Consider the following 21,281-nt stretch of genomic DNA (forward strand, 5'->3'; position numbering starts at 1 on the left):
TGTTTTTCTCATTTAAAACATATCACAGAATGGTTCGGGTTGGAAGGGACCTTAAAGATCATCTAGTTCCAATGCCCCTGTCCTGGGCAGGGACACCTCCCACCAGCCCAGGCTGCTCAAAGCCTCAATGTGTTTTTGTATCTACAGGCAAATGTTCAGAGATCAGCTGTTTGAAAAATGTCCCTTCAATGTCTGAAATTTGCGGAGAGGGGGAGAATCTTTGTTTAAAAAAAAAAAAAAACCTAGAGTTTGGACGTGACATCATTTTGCAAAATGCTGTAGAGGTAGAAGAGAGGGTAAGCGTGTGAAATGCCTTAATTGTGTAGAGTTTCACACAAGCGTACTGCATTATGCTGCGATCCAGAATTCATCAGAGATATGCCTATGATGTTTTTTTTTAATGTAGTCATTAAAACGTTGCAAAGTAGTTGCACGTCTTAAGATGGGAATGGTGTCCCAGAGTTATTCTTCCCACCGCTTTGCTTCTGGCCCGCAGAGATATGCAGAATCAACCTGCAGCGCATCTAACAGTGTGTGAAGTGTGTTAAAGTGGTTTAACATGCTCGTTTCTGTTTGTTTAGGCCTTTGAGTTAGCGACAGGAGACTATCTGTTCGAGCCGCATTCTGGGGAAGATTACTCACGGGATGAAGGTGTGTTTGTCTAAGTCTTTCCTTCTTAAAACGGGACGTGAAATACAACGGTTGCCTCTTCAGAATGAGCCTTCCCTTAGGAGTTAGGGGTGCAAAGGCTCCTTGCAAAAAGATTCTTTACCCAAATCAGCACCAACTGTGCTCGAGCCTCTGCAGTAAAACACCGTGCAAGAAAATCCACGTTCTTGTGTTTCCCATTGCTCTTACCACTTGGGTTCCCTATTCACTTCTTAAACTGATCATGCCTCAATTTGCCCTTGCCCTTTTTTTCCCCTTCCCCTGTGACTTTGTCATTGCTTAGTGTCATCTGATTTCAGGTGGATCTGAAAGTAACTTTTAAGGGAGACAATGTCTTTGTCCTCAGATCCCAGAGAAGGAAACTGGGGCGTAGAGATGTCTTGTGTGGATCTGTCTCATTGTCTTTTCTCTTCCAAAAATCCAGATCACATTGCATTGATCATAGAACTTCTGGGGAAAATACCTCGCAAGCTCATTTTGGCAGGAAAATATTCCAAGGAATTTTTCACCAAAAAAGGTAAAAGCAAACAAAGCAGTGTCTCTTATCGCCTCATCCCCTGCCCCAAATACACAGGAGCGCCTTGCTGGAAATACCAGTTAACAATAGATGGCTGGCAAAGATGCCTCTTGAAGTCATTCCTTTGTTTTATGAAACTCTTTCTCAGTAAAACTGTACCCAAACATAAGGCGTTCTTGTCTAACTGCTAAAAGTATCCTACACCCTAGTACCTGACATCTTGGTGTAGATCAAACGCAGCAGGTAGAAAAACAGGGCTGCAGATGCTTCTACAGACTCGATCGGGCTTTATTTAGCTGCTCGTTGTCAACTAGAGGCGTTGACTCACCTTTGAAGTCTTCTCTAGACAACTTTGTTCCGTTTCTAGCATGCCACTCGCCTAAATAGCTCCTCGTGTCCTGAGCCATGGTGCTCGGGATGCATTATACCATTATGGTAAAGCCCTAAGTACCCCAGAAACTACTGAGTCTCAAGAAGAAGTTTTTGACCTAGTTTAATACTCCTTTTTTTTTTTTTAATAGAACAAACTCTTTTTTGTTAGTAGTGTATTGCTTTCTCAAAGTGCTGCGTGTATTGCGTGTATTCCAAAGTCAACGGCCCAGTGTTTACCTGTCATGTCAACTGGTATAATTGGCCATTTAATAAAGTTAAACAATATTTGCTGATATTGGATCAGAAATAGCAGGAGGTAAAATGAAGCCTTCAAGAAAGTATATTTCTAGAACAGTCTTCAAAAGTGGATGGAAAGGGGGTTTTAGGGTAACTTATTTCTTCTCTCGGCATGCGCTGCTGTTTATACTCCCTGTGCCCAAGTGTTGGGAGCAGTTCCTGAGTTCAGTCTGTCTCGTTTAGCTGTTCAGCCTGTTTTATTCAGCTACACCGTTCCCACGTCCTGCGCTTAACCTCTTTGTCTTGCTTTTCAGGTGACCTGAAGCACATCACCAAACTGAAGCCCTGGGGCCTCTTTGAAGTCTTGGTGGAAAAATACGAGTGGTCCCAAGAGGAGGCAGCTGCATTCACAGACTTCTTATTGCCCATGTTGGAGCTGATCCCGGAGAAACGAGCTACGGCAGCAGAGTGTCTCAGGCACCCCTGGCTTAACTCCTAGAGGCTTCAACCCGACGCCACAGCACTACACTCTGGTTTACAGCGTAGCGTACGCGCACCCAGCTGCCCCTTCCCATTTCCCCCCCCCCCCCCCTTTTCCTTGTTCATTTTCAGTGTGAAGTTCTTCCTTCGAGGCTTCCAAGGATTTTAGATAAACCTAACCTGTTCTGCTGAGTTTGCTTGTGTGACTCGATGGGGACTCTCCTCAGCCGGTGGGCGTCATCTGTGTTTTGCCTTGACTGGGCTTCGCCAAAGACTAATTGACGAGAATATGAAGTTTTTCTTGAGTCTCCTCACCGTTACGCGCCGTGTGTTACAGCTGTGAGCTCACCTGTGCTCGGATATGCTCCCTTAGCTAAATTTCAACTCTCCTTTCTTCCTGAGGGGGACGCGAAGATCCCAACGCCTCCTTATCTCACTGACTCGGGAGCCAGTTTCCCGCTGTTGATCCAGTAGCTAGCAATGGGGTGAGAAGTAACGGATGGCACCGAGGTGCTGTTAGTTCCTTGTAGAGCAAAGACCTCGAAATCCTCCATTTTCTGGGTGTCCGCTGTATTCACGTAACTTTTCCTTAGTTCTAGCAGCTTCAATCTTTTGAAAAGAGCTATTTAAACCTAGGTTTTAGTATCCTTTATTTCTTCCTCCAAAATGCCCTGCCCCTTTACTTTTTCCTTCCTTGTGCCCGGATAGTCGGAATAGTTTCGGAACTCGGTGACATTTTCTACTTTAATGCCTGTGCCTGTGACTAAAAGGTGACAAGCGCAATAGGCGAAAGCTGGAACTGACTCAACGCACAATCTTCAGCAGACAGATGGGTGCGCCCTTTGGCTGCGGAGGTGGCCTTGTTGCAGGCAACTCTTCTAACATTTTAGTGAGCTCTTACGTTTTTGGGGGGTTGTGGTTTTTTGGGGGTTTTTTTTTATCCCTTACGGGCACTTTTTTGCCTTGCTTGAGGCGGTTGCTGTATCCGTGAGAGATTGGCTTTCACTGCTGCAGTCTGCTCTGCCTCTTAATTTTTGACCATTCGCTTCTTCCCAAGCATCTGGATCACAGCCACGCTATCGCCCTTGACTCTGAAAATCAACACTTGAAGGCCCGCTGTAAAAGATTTCTGTTTCCTTTCACTTGCTTCAGGTGCTGGCCTTCGGAAATAACTCCCCAGGGTGGGAATGCCTTTTATTTTCTGGGCCACTAGCACAAGGCGAGCTCGCAGAAGTGGAACTTTTCTATGTAGATACTGGATTAGAAGCTGTTTCTGGAGTTACCCCAAGTTAAAATGTTCTGTGGGGTTTCTATATAAGCTTCTTGGAGGGGTTTGGATATAATGAGTAAATGGGTTAATTTTAATTAAATCACTGTGGCGTTTGATAGTTCTATGATGGCTTCTTCTAGACTTGCCCGTCCTGTTACAGATTCAGTGCATCCTGCTCTGCTCTAAAGCAAGATTTGGCAGCGTTGAGACTTCAGAGGCGCTTCCTTACCCTGGACCAAACTGGCCTTTGGATTCGTGGTGGCTCCCGGAGGACAGAAGCCGCTGCTGGAGGCCACCCAGATGCTATCTGAGACAATGACATTACCAAAGCTGCCAAGACTACTGTTGCGTGTCACTTCTGTATGTGTGTTTGAAAATCCTGGTTCGTAAGGATCGTTCATTCATGAACCTTGGTGTCATTTAATCCACTTGAAAAAGAGTTTCTCCGGTCCGGTGCCTGATTGGGCTTATTAATGCAAATCATGCTGCATGTTCTTTTAGGGGTAGATCAGGTTCTCTATGCATATAATCTAAAATTAAAGGAAGGTAACATACCAAAAGAGTTTTAAACTGCTGATTTGACTTTTCATCCCCCTCCCCCCCCGCCCCCTTTCATCTGGAGTTCTCCGGTTGTGTGTCACTTCCATATCTGTTACAGAAGCGCTGCAGGCGGGACTGGGTTCCACAATACCTCCTGTCGACGTCCTGTGAAGATACATTGGCAGGGGCGAACATTTTCTGTTGTCTTGAGAGCTCACCCGCTCCTGTGTCCTGGCTGATTAAAGAACTTTGCCTCCAAGGGCTCTGCTTCGACTCCCAGAGCTCCTTCCCTTCCCTCTGCCCGCCCCCCCCCGACCGGGGGAGGGATTTTACCGTGAGATCCGAGGCTGGAGCCAGCTTGTGAGTTGAAGACCTGCAGAAGCGGCTGTCGGGATTCAGTCTTGTACCGTGTGCTCGTTCACTTGGGGTTTGTTAAACTTCCAAATTGCCGTAAAGTGCTCACACTAAAGGATTTGTACTTGCTGTGTCAGTCTAAAACCTGAAGGAAAATACATTTTTATTCTTTCTACTTGGGTGCTTTGTCTTTTTTCCTTTGTGAAAGCCGTACAATAAACAGATTATTTAATAACTGAGCCCTACTCCTCCTATGTTCCCTCTGTAAGTCTGTTCTTTTTGAGCCTGTGGCCCATCTATTCGAATTTTCTTATTAGTGAGCACTTTGTTTTTATTTCCTGAACGAGATGCGGGGAGATGGTGTAGGTGAAGATGCTGTTGCTGGTATCGTGATCTGTTTTAAAAGAGGGAGTAAAGTAGTCAGTAGCAGGACAACTCTGCTGTTTATCCACTCTAAAATATGTTTTTCTCCCAAGTCTGGCCTCCCTCTGCTCTCTTCCCTAGCAAAGGGTCTTAACAAATGCTTTTTTTTTTTTTTTAGAGGGAAACATAAAGCTGGAAGGTGGTTGTTAGAATTGAATGGGCTGCTGCAGGGACCAACAGGTCGCAGCAAGCAGGAATGAAAAATCATGACACGGGTTAATTTTGGGTTCTGCCCAGGGAAGAGCTGGACCTTTTGTCTCCCGCAGAAGCGGCCGGTGCCGGAGGTGGCTGTTGGATGTGGTGAAGAGACGAGGGCGAAATGGGACTAATGGGGTGGTTTGGTGAGTTGATGCTGACTGGCACCATCTGCCGTGGTTTGCAGGTATTGTTGCTGCCACAGGCCTGCTGCAGCCCGGCACAGCTTGCTTTTTTTTTCCACCCCCCCCACCCCCCCCCCCCCAGAAAAATGCCCTTTTTAAAAAAGTTATGTTTGGTTATCATTGCCCAGAGGGGGAAGCTGATTCATGGCTCCGCTAGGAATTGGCTCTTTCACGGTATTTCTCAGGCACAAGGGCAACCTGGGACACGGCAGAGGATTTCCCCTGCCCCAAGGAGACCGGTGCAAAATCCAAAACGCTTATTTTTTTTTTTTTTTTTATTTTATTATTCGGAAGTAATTTCCTTGAAAGAAGGCGTTACAAACCCCAAGAAGCAGCAAATCGCCATCCCTCCCCTTTCCCACAGGTTTGCTGATGGATTAGAAAAAAACATAACCTGGGTCCGGTTTGGGCTTTTCCCATCAAATAACCTCCCGGAGAGCTGGGAGCCGACGACGGCCCCTTCGGCCAACAGGAGAGTTGTAGAAAATCCAGAAGTCGGTAAGTTTAAAGCTATTGGAAAAGTCACTTTAAGGAAAAGGGCCGATGGAAGAAGAGCTGTAGGTGTTCCTGGGAAGAGAAAGAAAAGGTCAGCTGTTGCCGAATGGAGCATGATTGCAAATTTTAAGCTTTTTTTTTTTTTTTTTTTACCACTTGGCAGGGATTTATGGTTTCCTGGTGTCAGGAGGCAAAGCAAAGACTTATTTCCCCTTTAACCACAAACAGACCCAACGGGACTATAGCACCAGCGCCTATATACGGTTGTCAATCCTTTAAGTAATCCTCAAAAACACCAGCAGCAGCATTACGTCTGCTGGGGAGAAACGGTAAAAATCACCGCGGGCGTCACTTACGTGGCGAGCGGCTCCCTCAGTCATTGCCCTCTTCTGTAAAACAAAAAGATAATCGCAGTGTTAATGGGGTATGGTATAAAACTGAGGGGGTGGGTGTTGTTTTCCAGGTTTCTTTTCAAAAAGGAGTAAAAAAAAAAAAAAAACCAACTGGAAAATGTGATTAGCGAGGGGAAGCTCTGGGCATGTGAAATGTAGCCTGGCTCAATTTGGGCTCCTGCCTTGGGCTGCTTTGATTTTCTGGCTGCTCCTGGTGCTCTCGGAGTCCTTACGAAGCAGCACCGTGACCATGACAGCTCTCCTGCTGCTGCTGGAGGAAGCCACCAGCCCTCAGCTGCGGGGTGGGAATGCTCTGCAGCAGGACCGGGGCTCGCAGCTCGGCCCTTACCTTTATTTTCCACTTTAAAATCAGACGGGAGGAGGTTGTCCTGCCGGTTCCCCAACACGAAGGCCAGGAAGGAGAGGATGAGGGCGTCGAGGATGCCGATGATGCAGAGGATGTACGCCCAGCGCACGGTGCAGGCGCCCAGCGTGTACTTGTCCGTCTTGTCCCCGCACATGCGCTTCACCTCCCTCGAGTCCCAGCCGTCGGGGTAGATCAGGCACCCGATCATCAGCCCGGTCGCTGCGGGGAGAGGGAGATGTTACAGCGGCCGCGAGGTACCTGCTGAGCCCAGAGTGCAGGTGGAGGAGCGTGGCATGGCCATGGCCAGGCCTGGCCACAAACAGATAGAATCACAGAATGGTTTGTGTTGGGAGGGACCTTAAAGCCCAGCCAGTGCCCCCCCCTGCCCTGGGCAGGGACACCTCCCACCAGCCCAGGTTGCTCCAAGCCCCGTCCAACCTGGCCTTGAACCCCTCCAGGGATGGGGCAGCCACGGCTTCTCTGGGCAACCTGGGCCAGGGGCTCACCGCCCTCACAGCCAAGAATTTCTTCCCTAGATCTCAGCTCAATCTCCCCTCTTTCAGTGTAAACCTGTTCCCCTTCGCCCCATGGCTCCCCTCCCTGCTCCAGAGTCCCTCCCCAGCTTTCCTGGAGCCCCTTGAGGGACTGGAAGGGGCTGGAAGGTCTCCCCGGAGCCTTCTCTTCTCCAGGCTGAACCCCCCCAGCTCTCTCAGCCTGTCCCCACAGCAGAGGGGCTCCAGCCCTCCCAGCAGCTCCGGGGCCTCCTCCGGCCCCGCTCCAACAGCTCCGTCTCCTTCTGCTGTTGGTGCCCCAGCGCTGGAGGCAGCACTGCAGGGGGGGCTCACAGAACGGAGCAGAGGGGCAGAATCCCCCCCTCGCCCTGCTGCCCACGCTGCTGGGGATGCAGCCCAGGCTGCGGGGGGTTTCTGGGCTGCCAGCGCACATTGCCGGGGCGTGTGGAGCTTCTCACCCACCAGCACCCCCAAGTCCTTCTCCTCAGGGCTGCTCTCCATCCCTTCATCCCCCAGCCTGGGTTTGTGCCTGGGATTGCCCCGACCCACGTGCAGGACCCTGTGCTTGGCCTGGTTGAACCTCAGGAGGTTCTCACAGACCCACCTCTCCAGCCTGCCCAGGTCCCTCTGGATGGCATCCCTTCCCTCCAGCGTGTCAACCGCTCCAGACAGCTTGGTGTCACCGGCAAACTGGCTGAGGGTGCCCTCAGTCCCACCGTCCGTGTCACCCACAAAGACGTTGAATGCCACCGGTCCCAGTTAGGACTTAACCAGGCTCAAAGGTGCCCCGTGGTTGCCCACCACGCGCGGGCTCTGCTCGGCTGGCGCTGCTGCAGCCAGGGAGGGGCCGGGTTCAGCCGCCGCTCCCTGCCAAGGACATGCTGCAGCAGCATCTCCCAACCCTGCGTTGCCCGGGCAACATCCTCCTGCCTCCGCGCGCATCCCGGCCTGCGTCGCTCCCGAGAAACATTTTCTCCAAACAAAAGCAGGAGGGATTTGGTCTGTACCAAGGTGGGGAACCCCGTTAGTGCCTTGCGTGTGGCTGGGTTTCGGCTCGCGGTTTGCGAGGGCAGAGCTGCCGTCAGCAGCAGCTTGGCAGGCAGATTAATTCTGCTTGTTCAGCTGCCGCGGTTCCAGTCCAGCCGTGAGCCACCGGCTGCTCCCGACGCCCAGCCCCGGTGGCCACAGGGCCCTTGGCGCGTCACCTTGGTGGCTTTGCCTTGGGAGACCCAACAAACCCAGAGCGAGGTGCCGAAGGGCCGTCTTCTGCCAAGCGGCTCACCTCCCAAAATCTCACAAGTGCTTTTTTTTTAACTCCCAACACGGTCGGAGAAATCATTGTATTTGCTGGACAAGAGCGAGCGGGCGCCGGAGGGAGAAGAGCCGAGCTCCTCTGCAAGGCTTTGGGATGGGATTAATGGAAGCTCTTCGCATCCTCCGCCATTATCTTGGTGCAGAGCATGGATAGAGCCGGTCCTTTACGTGTTTGGGTGCGGGTGTGAGAACATCCCGGGCTCCTTGTGCCAGAGACAGCCCCAGGGTGGGAGCTCCGGATGAGCGTCCGTTTGTCCCTGTCCTCTGGGGACACCCACAGCCTCCTGCTGCACCCGGCGCCGGGGCCTTTTCTCCATCACTGGGTGCTCGGTAAAACCAGAAAACGCTTTTGGGGGGGTTCCCTCACCTTTTGCCGATGCTTTTTCTCCTCGGCTTGAGGAGAGCGGCAAGGCCCGCGAGCAGGTTCCTAGCTCTGCAGAGAGCATTTCTCTTCCTCGAGAAGCAGCTGATTTCGCCTTTATTTAATTACTCTTCCCTGCAGCTAACGAGAGGAGGAGCGCAGAGAAACGGGGGAAGGTGGAAAGAAATCACTTCTCTTGGGAAAATGCGCCCTGGCGCGGAGCAAAGCCCAGAAAATGGATCCTCTTTTTCCCTGCCCTGTTTTTAAAATAACTCCCAGAAATGCAGCAGCACCTGCGTTGCCCAGTGGTGGCTCGAAAGCTGCGGAGAACCTGTCTGCGGCGGAGAAACCGGGCTCCCGGGGACCATTTGGGCTTGTCCGCTCAGCCGGAGCCACCTGCGCCGGGTTTCTCTCCCCATCCGGCGCAAAAAAACGTACATAAAAGCCCCAAATAACAGCAGCAAAGCCTTTCCCGGCTCCCGCAGAGGCTGAGCTGCCCCAAGCCTCTTATCTAAGTCTTTGCTTGAGCTCGCTGCTTTAGCCGGGAACTGGAGCGACCCTGATGCCACCCTCCCACAGGGTGTCAGCCGGGGTGTCCCTGCCGCGGGGGCACCCGGGGACGGCGGGGGCCGCGCCTGGTCCCAGCATCAATGATTCAGGAGCAGCCGAAGGGCCGGGTTGGGTTTCAGCTGGGGCCGGGAAGGCGGGAGCTGGGTTACCGGGTATCTCGGGTGTCTCACCGCCTTGGGGGAAGGAGGGAGGGATGGGGAAAGGCCGGAGATCCACAGGGCTGAGCTCCGGGAGGGATGCGAGGATGAGCGGAAAAACAGGGAAACGTGGGTGATGGGTACCAAGTCCTACGGTCAGTCCCCTCCTGCCGCTCCCCCTCCCTCGTACGTCTTCCCCCAAGCTCAGGGAGGTACTGGTTGCTGCCGAGGGTATCGCAGGCACCCAATAACCCAGCAAACCTTGTCACCGTCCCCCCGCTTAATTCCCGTGGGATCCCAAACGCAGCAGGGAGCCCCGTGACCCAGCCCCGGCCCCGCAGCCTTCGGTGCCCTGGGACTGATGCTCCGAAGCCACAACCATAGGGCAGAGCGGGAGCGACGGCGTTGGGTGATGGTGAGAGGAAAAGCTCCCCCCCAGGTGAGTGGGGCTGGGCCGTTGGGGCCGCGTGGTTTCGCAGCAGTGCCTGGAGGGGAGCATCGCCCGCGTGTGATGAGTCTGCTGGGCCTCAGCGGCTCTGACAGGCTTTACCTACTGCAAATTCCCCGCTGGTGACCAGTCAAGGGGAGCAAATGGGGCATGGGGGTTATGCTGGTGCCCCTTTTGTGGCCAGCCCCCCCCCGACAGAATCGACGTGGGGACAGAGAGGGAAAAGCAGCTCCAAGCACACCATCGGCAGCTCCCGGCTCCGCTCACCTGCCGCCAGCTGCATCCAGGCGCAGACTTTATAGACGGTGGCTGCGTTGCAGAAGAAGAAGAGGCTGAAGCAGAGGATGGAGCCGATGATGAGGAAGGTGGAGATGCCGACGAAGAACATGGCGGTCTTGAAGGCGCTGGAGGGGATGGTGCCGAAGTCGAGGGGGCTGCCCTTGCAGATGAGCTCGCCGGTGAGCGCGTTGCCGACGCAGTAGGAGAAGAGGCCGAAGTAGCCGGCCTGCGGCGTGTCGATGCTGTCGCCGATCCAGTAGGGCTGGATGAAGGTCACCACCATCAGGATGGAGAAGCAGAGGGTGAAGAGGGCCCAGAGCACCCCCATGGCCCGCGCGTTCCGCACGTAGTTGGTGTGATAGATCCGCGCCGCCTCCTGCGCCGGCAGCAGCTTGGGCATGGCGGGGACACCGGCACCACCACCGCCACCGCCACCGCCACCGCCGCCGCCGCCGCCGCCGGGGCGCCCGGCGCTGCCCCGCCCCACCGGAGAGCGGCGGCGGCGGCGGGACCGCCCCGGGAGCGGCGGCGCGACACGTCCCGCCCCCCCCCCGGCTTCCCCGCTGCCACCGAGCCCGGGGAGGAGCCGGGAGGAGGCGGCCAGACCCCACCCCCAGCCCCGGGGGGAGCGGGAGGAGGCGCGGCCGGGGGTGGGCTGCCGGGATGAGCCCCGTGTCCCCGGGATGGGACCCCGGGATGAGCCCTGTGCTCCCGGGATGGGACCCCGGGATGGGACCCCGGGATGAGCCCTGTGCTCCCGGGATGGGACCCCGGGATGAGCCCCGTGTCCCCGGGATGGGACCCCGGGATGGGACCCCGGGATGAGCCCTGTTCTCCCGGGATGGGACCCCGGGATGAGCCCCGTGTCCCCGGGATGGGACCCCGGGATGAGCCCTGTTCTCCCGGGATGGGACCCCGGGATGAGCCCCGTGTCCCCGGGATGGGACCCCGGGATGGGACCCCGGGATGAGCCCTGTTCTCCCGGGATGGGACCCCGGGATGAGCCCCGTGTCCCCGGGATGGGACCCCGGGATGGGACCCCGGGATGAGCCCCTTGTCCCCGGGATGGGACCCCGGGATGAGCCCTGTTCTCCCGGGATGGGCTGCCGGGATGAGCCCCGTGTCCCCGGGATGGGACCCCGGGATGAGCCCTGTGCTCCCGGGATGGGACCCCGGGATGAGCCCCGTGTCCCCGGGATGCGTCCTGTGCCCCCAGGATGAGACGTCAGGATGAGCCCCGTGTCCCCGGAATGGGACCCCGGGATGAGCTCTGTGGCCCCGGGATGGGACCCTGGGATGAGCTCTGTCGCCCCGGGATAAGCCCCGTGTCCCCAGGATGGGAACCCTGGATGCGCCCTGTGCTGCCGGGAGGAGTCCTGTGTCCCCGGGATGGGACCCCGGGATGGGACCCCGGGATGAGCCCCGTGTCCCCGGGATGTGTCCTGTGTCCCCAGGATGAGATGTCAGGATGAGCCCCGTGTCCCCGGGATGGGACCCTGGGATGAGCCCTGTGCTCTGGGATGGGACCCCGGGATGAGCTCTGTGTCCCCGGGATAAATCCTGTGTCCCCGGGATGGGACCTCGGGATGAGCCCCTGGAATGTGCCCTGCATCCCTGGGATGCGCCCCTGGGGTGTGCCCTGTGTCCCCAGGATATACCCCCGGGATGAGCCCCGTACCCCCGGAATCCATCCTGTGCCCCAAGGATGCATCCCTGGGACGAGCCCCATGCTCCCAGGATGAGCCCTCTGTCCCCAGGATGAGCCCTGTGTCCCTGGGATAACCCCCTGGGATGTGCCCCGCGACGCACCCTGTGTCCCAGGGATGCCCCCCTGGGATGTGTCCTGAGCATGTGCCCCGTATCCCTGGGATGCTCCCTTGGGATGCGCCCTGTGCCTCCATCATGTGCCCTGGGATGCACCCAGTGCCTGTGGGATGAGCTCTATGTCCCCAACACACACCCCAGGACCTGCCCTGGGCTGGCCCCCGGGCCGTGCTCCAGGACGCGCCCCGTGCCCTGCTGCGCACCCTGGGATGCGCTTTGTGTGTCACCGCGGGGCCTGGGATGCGCTCTGTGCCCATGCCATGCACCCCGGGATGTGCCGTGCACCCCTGGATGTGTCCCAGGACGCGCACGTGCCCCAGGACGCGCGTTGGGATGCTCCCCAGGATGTGTCTTGCCCCCCAGCGTGCGCCCTGGGATGTGCCAGGGGCTGTGCCGTGACCCCCAGGATCCACCCGGGCTGTGCCGTACGCCCCAGGATGTCCCCCAAATGCTGTGCCCCCTCTGCCGCTCCCCTCTGCCCCCCCAGCTGGTGTCACCTGGGTCTTCCCCCCCACTGGAGGGGGTGCACGGGGTGCTGCATCATTGGGGTGGGGGGCTGCGGGCCCCTGGACTCCCCCTGTCAGCTCTGGGGCTGGCTGGGGCTGCAGGCAGGGAGGGGACCGTCCCCACAGCCCCGCTGCAGAAAGGGAAAGGGCCCATCCTGCTGCCGGGGCACCCCGGGGCGTCAGCCGGCACCTGGGGCAGGGCCAGGTCTCTGCCTGCACCCTGCGTCCTGCTGCCAGCGGAGCGTGGGCGGCCCCGAGACGGGCTGTGGGTGCTTGTGGCCACCTTGAGGTGATTCCGCCCCTTCTGCTCCGCTTTGGGGAGACCCCACCTGGGATACTGCCCCCAGCTCCGGGGCACCAACAGCAGAAGGAGACGGAGCTGTTGGAGCAGGGCCGGAGGAGGCCCCGGAGATGCTGGGAGGGCTGGAGCCCCTCTGCTGTGGGGACAGGCTGAGAGAGCTGGGGGGGTTCAGCCTGGAGAAGAGAAGGCTCCGGGGAGACCTTCCAGCCCCTTCCAGTCCCTAAAGGGGCTCCAGGAAAGCTGGGGAGGGACTCGGGATCAGGGAGTGTAATGATAGGGCATGAGGTAACAGTTTGAAACTGAAAGAGGGGAGATTGAGATGGGATCTGGGGAAGAAATTCTTTGCTGTGAGGGCGGTGAGCCCCTGGCCCAGGTTGCCCAGAGAAGCTGTGGCTGCCCCATCCCTGGAGGGGTTCAAGGCCAGGTTGGACGGGGCTTGGAGCAACCTGGGCTGGTGGGAGTTGTCCCTGCCCAGGGCAGGGGGTGGCACTGGCTGGGCTTTAAGGTCCCTTCCAATTCGAACCATTCTGTGATTCTATGATTTCTCCAGGAGCCACATTTGCCACACATCCCGAGGGACCGCAGAGGCTCAGCTCCTGCCGTGGGTCCAGATGCCACGTGCCAGCGTGACTGACATCCAGCGCCGGCCTCAGCGTCGCCCCTGGGGCCGCCCAAGGCCAGGGCTGCCCGGGTGTTAATCATTGCCGAGAGCAGCCGGGCCGACGCAGGTGCGAAAAGCTGTGCCGTTCCCAGGGCTCGTTTCCTTTCATCGGCCGCGTCCCCCAAGCACTGAAACACTGAGAGCAGGGCGCGATGGTGGCCCACGGGATGGGGACATCGGTGGGCTCTGGAGCATGGAGTGAGGGCGGCGGGATGCTCTCAGGGGGATGGGTGCTAGAAGCTCACTCCCGCCACGCTTTGAGCTTTCTCGAGTCCGTGACCATAATGTGCGAGCAATGGTGGGTCTGGGGGTGGGCGCTTTCCCACGGAGCCATGGCACCGGCTCTCGCTTTGCCCGTGGATCCATCATGAGGGAGGGCACCTTGGAGAACCCCAGCCCCACGGCTCCCTGCAGCCCGGGGGGAAGGAGAGGAGGGAGGACTGGAAATCCCCGGCGGGGGACGCGCAGGAGCGCCGTTACTTCGCGTTCACTCGGGCCAAAGGAGCTGCCGAAGGGCAGGTTGACATCGCCGGCGTGGGACGATCACCGAGGTCCCCGCGGTGGCACTGCCTGGCAGCGGGGACATCGCCGTTTTCCTGCCCGGGGCAAGGCGTCGCGGCGCTGCCCCAATGCCACGAGTTGGGGTGTGATAGGAGCAGCCACATCAGCTGATGGAGACGGCGGCTATAAAGCTGGCGCCGGCCCCGTGGCGGAGGCATGAGCGAGCCCACCATGGCCACCACGCTGGTCCCCTGCCTGCTCCTGGCCCTGCTGGTGCTGGCCCCAGCCCTGCCCGCCCCGGACAAGCGGGGGCTCATTCTCAACTTGGTAAGAGGGACACGAACCCCGTCCTGGCCGCGGCCGGGGGACACCCCGAGTGCCGCACCAGAGGGTCGGGGAGTGCTTCGGTCTGGCAGCAGCAACATGGGGGAGCCCGGGGGTGGGGGGGCAAAACTTACTGCAGCTGGGGAAACTGAGGCAGGCGGGGATGGCGTGCTGGGTTTTGCGGGGTTGTGAGGGTTCACGGAGCCCACGAAAGCAGCTGAGCAAAGGGACGGGGAAGCCCAAAACCGGACGGGAGTGAAGCTCTCGGCTGCCTGCGCCAGTGGGGACCCTCTCCTTGGGGGGCTCGCGGGGAATGGGGAGGGGGGACGCTTTCCCTGCGGTGTCCCAGCCCCCTTCCCGCGAGCCGGGCAGAAAACAGCACTTCAGCGAGTGGGATTTTGGGCCGGACCGAGGAAATGCTGGAGGGTGGGAGGCTCGGGCGTGCTGGTAGCGGAGCTGAGCCCCAGCCGAAAGGCAGAGCTGGTGTCCGACACCCCCCAAACCCCCCCGGGCACACGGCGGGGGCGGGGGGGGGGTGTTCAGGGGGGACAGAGAGGGACCCGGTGCTCGTGCCCCGCAGGACATCGGGGAGCTGTGCCTGCAGAGCGCCCAGTGCAAGAGCGGCTGCTGCCACCGCGGCAGCGGCCTGAGCCTGGCCCGATGCGCGCCGAAGGCGGCCGAGTTCCAGGAGTGCTCCCCGAAGGTGCGTGTTCCCCCGCTCCCGGGGGGCGGACGGGGGGACGGGGACGGGGACATGTCCCCCGCGCTGCCCTGAGCCTTGGTTCCCCGCAGAGCCTCTACGGCGTCTACTACAAGTGTCCCTGCGAGAGCGGCTTGACCTGCGACGCTGATAAGACCATCGTGGGCTCCATCACCAACAGCGACTTCGGCATCTGCAAGGACCCCCGGAACGAGTAGTGGTGAAGGAAGAGACCCCCCCAGTGCCCCCCCCATACCGCCCCTGCCGCCCTGCCTTTCCCCCTCCCCGGGGAGGGGGGGTGGGGGGGGGCTGGTTCCAGTAAAAAGCATCTTTTGCCGAGCTGCAGGGTGGCGTTATCACTCCACGTGTCCCTCCATCCGAAAAAGCCGCGGGGAGGTGATGGCTGCACCGAGATGTGCATCCTACGGAATCGTCTAACAGCCCGGCTCGGGCCAGCGGGGTGAGCTCTGCCCGGGGGGGGAAGCAAAGGGGATGCAGGCAGATGCCCCCCCCCAGGACCCGAGGCAGCCGCTTGGCTCGTGCCGGACTCGGTTTATTTGCCGCTGCGGCTGCTCTGGTGGGAAACGGCCCCCAGGAAAGGTTTGTCGCCGGAGAAGAGGGACTCGGAGGTGGTGTGGGAGCTGCGGGCGCTCGGGGTGCGTGGTGGTCGTGTGTCCCCCCCCCACCGCCGTGCCGCACTGTGGGCCTGACCCCCCACTCCGGGGGCTGCACCCCCTCCCTGGGGTGGTCGCCCGCGTGGGGACCCTCCCCGAAACGGTGCTCGTAGGGGCAGGGGTTGTACGCGCCGTGGGGGCCCCTCGTGCAGCACCCCCACCAGCATCTCCTGGAGCCGCGTCTCCGGCAGCGAGATGCGCGGGAGCCTTGGGAATCAGGGATGGGGGGATGCGGGGAGCAGCCCCCCCCAGCAGCAGGGGGGCAAATCCCCTCGGCGCTGCCCCTGTGCCCTGAGCAGGGGGAGCTGTGGGGGGGGGGGATGCCCAGCTCAGAGCCGGCCGTTTGGGCATGGGGAGGGGGCACAGACGTGCTGTGGGGGGGTGAGGAGGAGGAGGCAGAGTGTGGGGGGCTGCAGGAGGCGAGGGGGTCACTGGAGGGGGGGTCTTGGCTTCTCCGGTGCCGTCTTCACCCCGTGTGTTTCCACCCCCGGGGGCAGAATGAGCACCAGGGACCCACAGCTTCGTTCCCCATCGCCCCGAGGGGCCGGGCACCCCATGGCGGCTCTGCACCGGGTGGGGGGGACTGCGGGGGGGCCGGGGGCCGTAGCGGGCAGCTGAGGATGTCCTGCAGGAAACTTTCTTTCCTGGACAACCAGCACCTTGAGGATCTGCATCTGCAGAAACACCGGGGACACGGCTGGGAGGGTGGTACGGCCGGGGTGGGTCCCCACTTGTTGGGGGGGGGGAGGTGACATGGGGAACAGCGTGGGGACAGGGCAGGGGGTTCCGGGGACACGCTGGTCCCTGCAGGCCGTGCTCGATGGAGCTGCAAGAGGGGAAAATGCTGACCTGGATTTTAGTTTTACATTTGCGGTGGGTGGCGAAAGCCGTGAGGGTCTTGGTCTCGTCGCCGTGGTGGTCCCAGCAGGAGGCCACCGGGTCGGTGTCCTCGTGGGTGCGGGACGAGACCGGGAGGCAAGGGGAGATGGGGACGGGGACGGGGACGGCAGCCCCCCTCCTGCGGCAGACAGGCACCCCCGGCAGAGCCAGGGGACGTGGGGCAAGGGACATGGGACACAGGACACGGCGTCCTTCCCTGCCCTCACCATCCCCGTCCTCCATTCCACCCCGGGGAGGCTGGCATCACCCAGCACACGTACTGGGCATACTGGGAGCCCTGCCTGCCCGGATCCAGCCTCACCCGGGGCTTTGCATCCCTGGCATGGGCAGGATGTGGCCAACACCCGGGCTCCGGCCGTGCCGGGACCAGCAGAGGGCAGCCGCAGCGTGCCCACAGCCTGGGACCCCCCCACCCCACCTCCAACCTCTGGGGGGGCCCCCCCAGCCCAGCAGGGACCCCCCCCAACCCCAGGGGCAGCTCAGCCTTGGGGTGGGGGGGGGCTGAAATGCCCCCAGCCCTGACACCCCTTAAGCCCCACTTTGGGGGTCACCCCCTCCCTGGAGGGTGGGGGGATATTATGGGGGGGGGTGGTCAGCCTGGGCCAGCTCCTGGTGTATACCATGGGGGTTTGGGGGTGTCCTCATTTTTGGGGGGGTGTCCCTACGTTGGCAGGAGGAGGATGAGGGCAATGGAGAGGTGGGAATGGGGTGGCTGTGCTTGGGGAGGGGGGACACACAGGCATAAATGCCCCCCAACCCCCGGCCCCATTTCGGCCCTATATTTACTGGTGAAGCGGCAGCTTTATTTTGGCAGTTCCCGGCTGGTAAATATTGGCTTAAAACCGAAAACCAGGCGCCTGACTCACGGCGTCTTAACAAACACAGGAAGGGGCCCCCCGGCGCCTGTGGGGTGCTGCCAGCCCTGGGGACAGCGGGGGGGGGGGGGGGGGGACGGGACGGGGACAGGACACCCCACAGCGGGGTGGGGGCACCCTGAGCTGGGGGGGGTGGTGGTGGTGTGATGTGAACAGGGCATCCTTGTGCAGGGAGATTTTGCTGCAGGGAGGTCCCCAGCGAGGTGGGGGGGGGCGCCAAAGGGGGGGGGGGGGGGGACACGAGGGGATGCACCCCCCACCCCCCCCCCCCCCCGCTGGGGACCTTACTTCACCCTGGGTAATGGAGGGGTGCAAGCAGTGGGGTACCCCTTCCTCCCACCCTGCTTTAGCAGCCCCCCCCCTTGGCTGAAAATCAACGAGGAGGAGTATGAGGCTGAAGGGGTGTCGGGGGGGGGGGGGCATCCCAAGCCCCCCCCCCCCCCCACAAACTCACCCCATCACCAGGGTCGCACCCCGCTTTGCATGGTGGCAGTGCGACCCCATTGCAGGTACTGGGGTGCCCCCGGTGTCCCCCCCCGCACCCTGTTTGGGGCTGGGGGGGGGACACATGGGGGGATACACATCCCCCCCCCGGGGACCTCAGTTCACCCTGGGCCATGGAGGGGTGCAAGCAGTGGGGTGCCCCTTCCTCCCACCCTGCTTTAGCAGCCCCCCCCCCCTCCCCTTGGCTAAAAAGCAACGAGGAGGAGTATGAGGCTGAAGGGGCGTTGCGGGGGGGGGGGGTGGGTGGTACCCTAAAACCCCCCCCCCCCATCTCACCCCATCACCGAGGAGGGCACCCCAGTTTGCACCGCCATCCCCGCCTGCTCACCCATGGGGTGCCCCCCCCCCCCCCCCCTCCGGCTTTACACGGGGCGGGGGGGGGAGGGGGAAGGTTTTTCCCCCCCCCCCCCCCCCCCCCCGCCGGGGCTGTTTTTACCGGGAGGGTACAGGATGTTCTCGCAGCGCCGCGCTCCCTCTCCCCAACCTCCCTCCTCCCTCTCTCTTCCCCCCCCCCCCCCCCGCGCCCCCCCCCCGCTTTCCGCCAGCCCTCGGCCTTCACCTCTCCTCCTCCGCGCCGCTTTTAACCCTTTTTTTTGCGAAACGCTGCCTTTTCCTCCTCCTTCCCCCCCCACCCTCCGCCTCCATCCATCCCCCCCCCCCCCCCCTCCGCTCCTCTTCTTCATTGCTTTTTTATTTCTGCAAAGATGCGGCTGAATCTCCGCCCCTGGCCCCCCCCCCCCCCCCCCTTTCACCCTGCTTCCCCCGTGGCTGCTTGGGGGGGGGGGTGGTCTCCAATGGGGTGCCCACCTGATGCCTATCCTTGCAGCCCCCCCCAGCAACACACACCCCCCCAGCAATACACCCCCCCCCCAGACACGGAGCACCCTCCCAGCCCTGCCAAAAACCCCAAGAAAAAGTAGGGTACGGGGGGGGGGGGGGGGTGGTGGTGGTGTGTGCTTGCTCCTGCAGCCTTTGCCCCATGGGCAGGGGGGCTGCCAGCCCCATGGGGGGGGGTTAAATGCTTCCTCGGGGGGGGGGGGCTGGGCTGTGAGCTGCCTTTGACCCCCCCCAGAGGAGCCTGGGCAGGGGCAGCCCCTCAGCACCCGGTGATTTTGGGGGGTGGGGGGTGGTGGAAGACCCCAGGCACAGCCTGATCCCCCCCCCCCCCCCCAACCCCAGTTTGCTGCAGACTGGTGTCACTCAGGGGCCTGATCCTGCAGCAGGGTTGGGGGGGGACCCGGGGCGGGGGGGGGGTTGGGTTGGAGGGTGCTGGGGACGCCGGTGCTCCGTGAGGGGCTTCTGCTGCGGGAACGCGCCCGAAGGGGTGCCCAGAGATGTCTCGGGGTGTCGGGAGACATTTGGGGGTGCCCCAGAGGTGCCTGGGGGTGTCGGGAGACATTTGGAGGTGTCTGGGGGTGTCAGGAAGCATTTGGGGGTGCCCAGAGGCATCTGTGGGTGTCAGGAGGTGCTTTGGGGTGCCCCAGAGGTGTTCAGGGGTGCCCAGAGGCATCTGGGGCCGACCACTTGCTTTGGGGGCTGCTTTTATTTTACTCTCCCCCCTCTGGATGACTATTCCCCCCCCCCTCGGTTTTGGTCAGGGCATCACACGGCAGTGACCAGTGCAGCCGGGGGGGGGGGGAAGCCGGTGGCCCCTCTTGGGGTGTCCCTTGGCCACGGTGGCTTTTTGGCTGTTGGTGGCCACTATGTTTTCAAGGCAGGAGCCGCGGGGATGAAGCACGTCCCTGGGGGGTGCGGGACACCCCCACCGGGGGCTCGGGGGACCCCAAATCCCCGGGGAGATGCCCCGGTCTGTCCCCCGCAACGTGGGACACCTCAACCTGCGCCCGCAGCAGGTCCAAGCCGTGGGGCACAAGGGGGTGCAGACCCCCCCGCGCACCCAAGTGCAGCCCCCAGGGATGGGGGGTGGGGGGACACGCCTGATCCTGCGACACTCCGATGGGTTTTTCCTAAATCTGGGCCAAATTCGTGCCGTCCTGGGGCGAGGGTTTGGGGCTGGAGCTGGCGAGAAGCCGTCCTTCGAGCTCTCGCTGGAGGGAAAAGCGACCTTTCTAGCAACAACAACAACAACAACAACAACAAAATAAATAATTAAAGAAAAAAAGAAATTCATGAAAAGCTCTGGTTTGCCTCTTCTTGCCAAAACCAATTGTTGAAGATTTTTACCGGCCTCTCCGGCTTTTGCCTTTCGCATGTGACGGAGGGAACAATGTCAGGCGCTCTCCTGGTTTTCTGTTGGGAAGATGGGAAGGACCCAGTGGGAGGGCAGGGACTGGCTCGGGACAAACTGCAGCCCCAAAGGCCCCGAAATCTGCTGCGGGGGGGTGTGTCGTCGTCCCCCCCCCTCCATCCTTGGGGCTGGCTTTGGTGCTGGGGTCCCTTAAGGATGGTCCCCCAGCCCAGGAAAGCACCCCAGGGCTGGGAACTGCCCAGCTTGGGACAGTAGTGGAGGATGTGGGCAAGGCTGGGGGACACAGAGGTGGCCCTGGGAGGGGGGGGACATCTCGGCACCCCACACACCCCTCCCGACAGTTCCCAGTGGGGCACAAGCGGAAAAATCCTCAGACTGAACGATTTGTGAGGCTGGAGGAATTAATTAGCACAGTACTGGGGGGGAGAGGGGGGGCTGATGGGCTGCGTCAGCCCAGGGAGAACTCACAGCTGGGGGGCTGTGTCTCCCCCCCCGCCCAAGCTGGGATGCCCCTTGCTGGGTATTTTTAGCATTAAATTCCCCGAAATGGGGGTGAGCTGGGCTGGGAGAGCAGGCCAGCACCGAGGGTGGGAGGGAAAGGCGGGGGGGGACAATGGGGGGGTGTTGTTGGGGGGGGGACTGGGGGATTTTGGGAGGAGGCTGGGGGGTGCCTGCGGGGGAAAGAAGGGGAGGATGCTGGGGATACACTATGGGGGCTGCTGGGGGGGCTGCTGGGGAGACTATGGTGGGAGTGCTGGGGGGGGAAGTTGGGGGTGATGCTGGGGGGATACTGGGGAGGGGGTTGGGGGGATGCTGGGGGGTGTTGGGAGGATGCTGGGGGGTGCTGGGGGGGGACGATGGGGGTGATGCTGGGGATACGCTACAGGGGCTGCTGGGGAGATTATAGTGGGGACGCTGGGGGGGAAGCTGGGGGGGATGCTGGGGGGATACTGGGGAGGGGCTTGGGGGGATGCTGGGGGGTGATGGGAGGATGCTGATGGGGGGATGAGAGGGGGGATTCTGGGATTACGCTATGGGGGCTGCTGGGGAGATTATGGTGGGGATGCCGGGGGGGAGAAGTTGGGGGGGATGCTGGGGGGATACTGGGGAGGGTATTGGGTGGGACGCTGGGGGGTGTTGGGAGGACGCTGGGGGGCTGCTGGGGAGAGTATGGTGGGGCTGCTG

The 21,281-nt window shown here is 60.5% G+C and overlaps 3 protein-coding genes across 6 annotated transcripts in view; 2 read left to right on the top strand and 1 right to left on the bottom strand.

Annotated features, from left to right (window-relative positions):
* The window catches only part of SRPK1 (SRSF protein kinase 1), a 27,619-nt gene extending 23,005 nt beyond the window's left edge, over positions 1-4,614 (top strand). For all 3 annotated transcript variants that reach the window (XM_063356319.1, XM_063356318.1, XM_063356320.1), the window contains 3 exons: positions 582-651; positions 1,094-1,186; positions 2,110-4,614. In XM_063356319.1, coding sequence (XP_063212389.1) covers positions 582-651; positions 1,094-1,186; positions 2,110-2,294 — 348 coding nt within the window. In that variant the 3' untranslated portion in view covers positions 2,295-4,614. The remainder of the gene's footprint in view (positions 1-581; positions 652-1,093; positions 1,187-2,109) is intronic.
* On the bottom strand, positions 4,586-10,693 carry LHFPL5 (LHFPL tetraspan subfamily member 5). Of its 2 annotated transcripts, XR_010073785.1 has the most exons (5): positions 10,106-10,693; positions 6,479-6,715; positions 6,094-6,126; positions 5,637-5,809; positions 4,586-4,833 (listed from the first exon to the last, which is right to left on the bottom strand). XR_010073785.1 is itself a non-coding variant. In XM_063356321.1 (4 exons), the coding sequence occupies exons 1-3, from the start codon at positions 10,515-10,517 to the stop codon at positions 6,110-6,112; spliced, it is 666 nt and encodes a 221-aa protein (XP_063212391.1). In that variant the 5' UTR covers positions 10,518-10,693; the 3' UTR covers positions 5,521-5,809; positions 6,094-6,109. The 2 variants fall into 2 exon arrangements, 1 of the variants encoding a protein (XP_063212391.1); XM_063356321.1 differs by lacking the exon at positions 4,586-4,833 and having other exon boundaries at positions 5,521-5,809.
* A 1,713-nt stretch (positions 10,694-12,406) lies between these two features.
* Positions 12,407-15,195, top strand: CLPS (colipase). The gene is made up of 3 exons (XM_063356562.1): positions 12,407-14,237; positions 14,815-14,937; positions 15,027-15,195. Exons 1-3 carry the CDS (start codon positions 14,127-14,129, stop codon positions 15,150-15,152), a joined length of 360 nt encoding a protein of 119 aa, XP_063212632.1. The 5' UTR covers positions 12,407-14,126; the 3' UTR covers positions 15,153-15,195.
* The last annotated feature ends 6,086 nt before the right edge of the window (positions 15,196-21,281 follow it).

This window comes from Chroicocephalus ridibundus, chromosome 20 (assembly GCF_963924245.1).
Source record: "Chroicocephalus ridibundus chromosome 20, bChrRid1.1, whole genome shotgun sequence".
Taxonomy (NCBI): domain Eukaryota; kingdom Metazoa; phylum Chordata; class Aves; order Charadriiformes; family Laridae; genus Chroicocephalus; species Chroicocephalus ridibundus.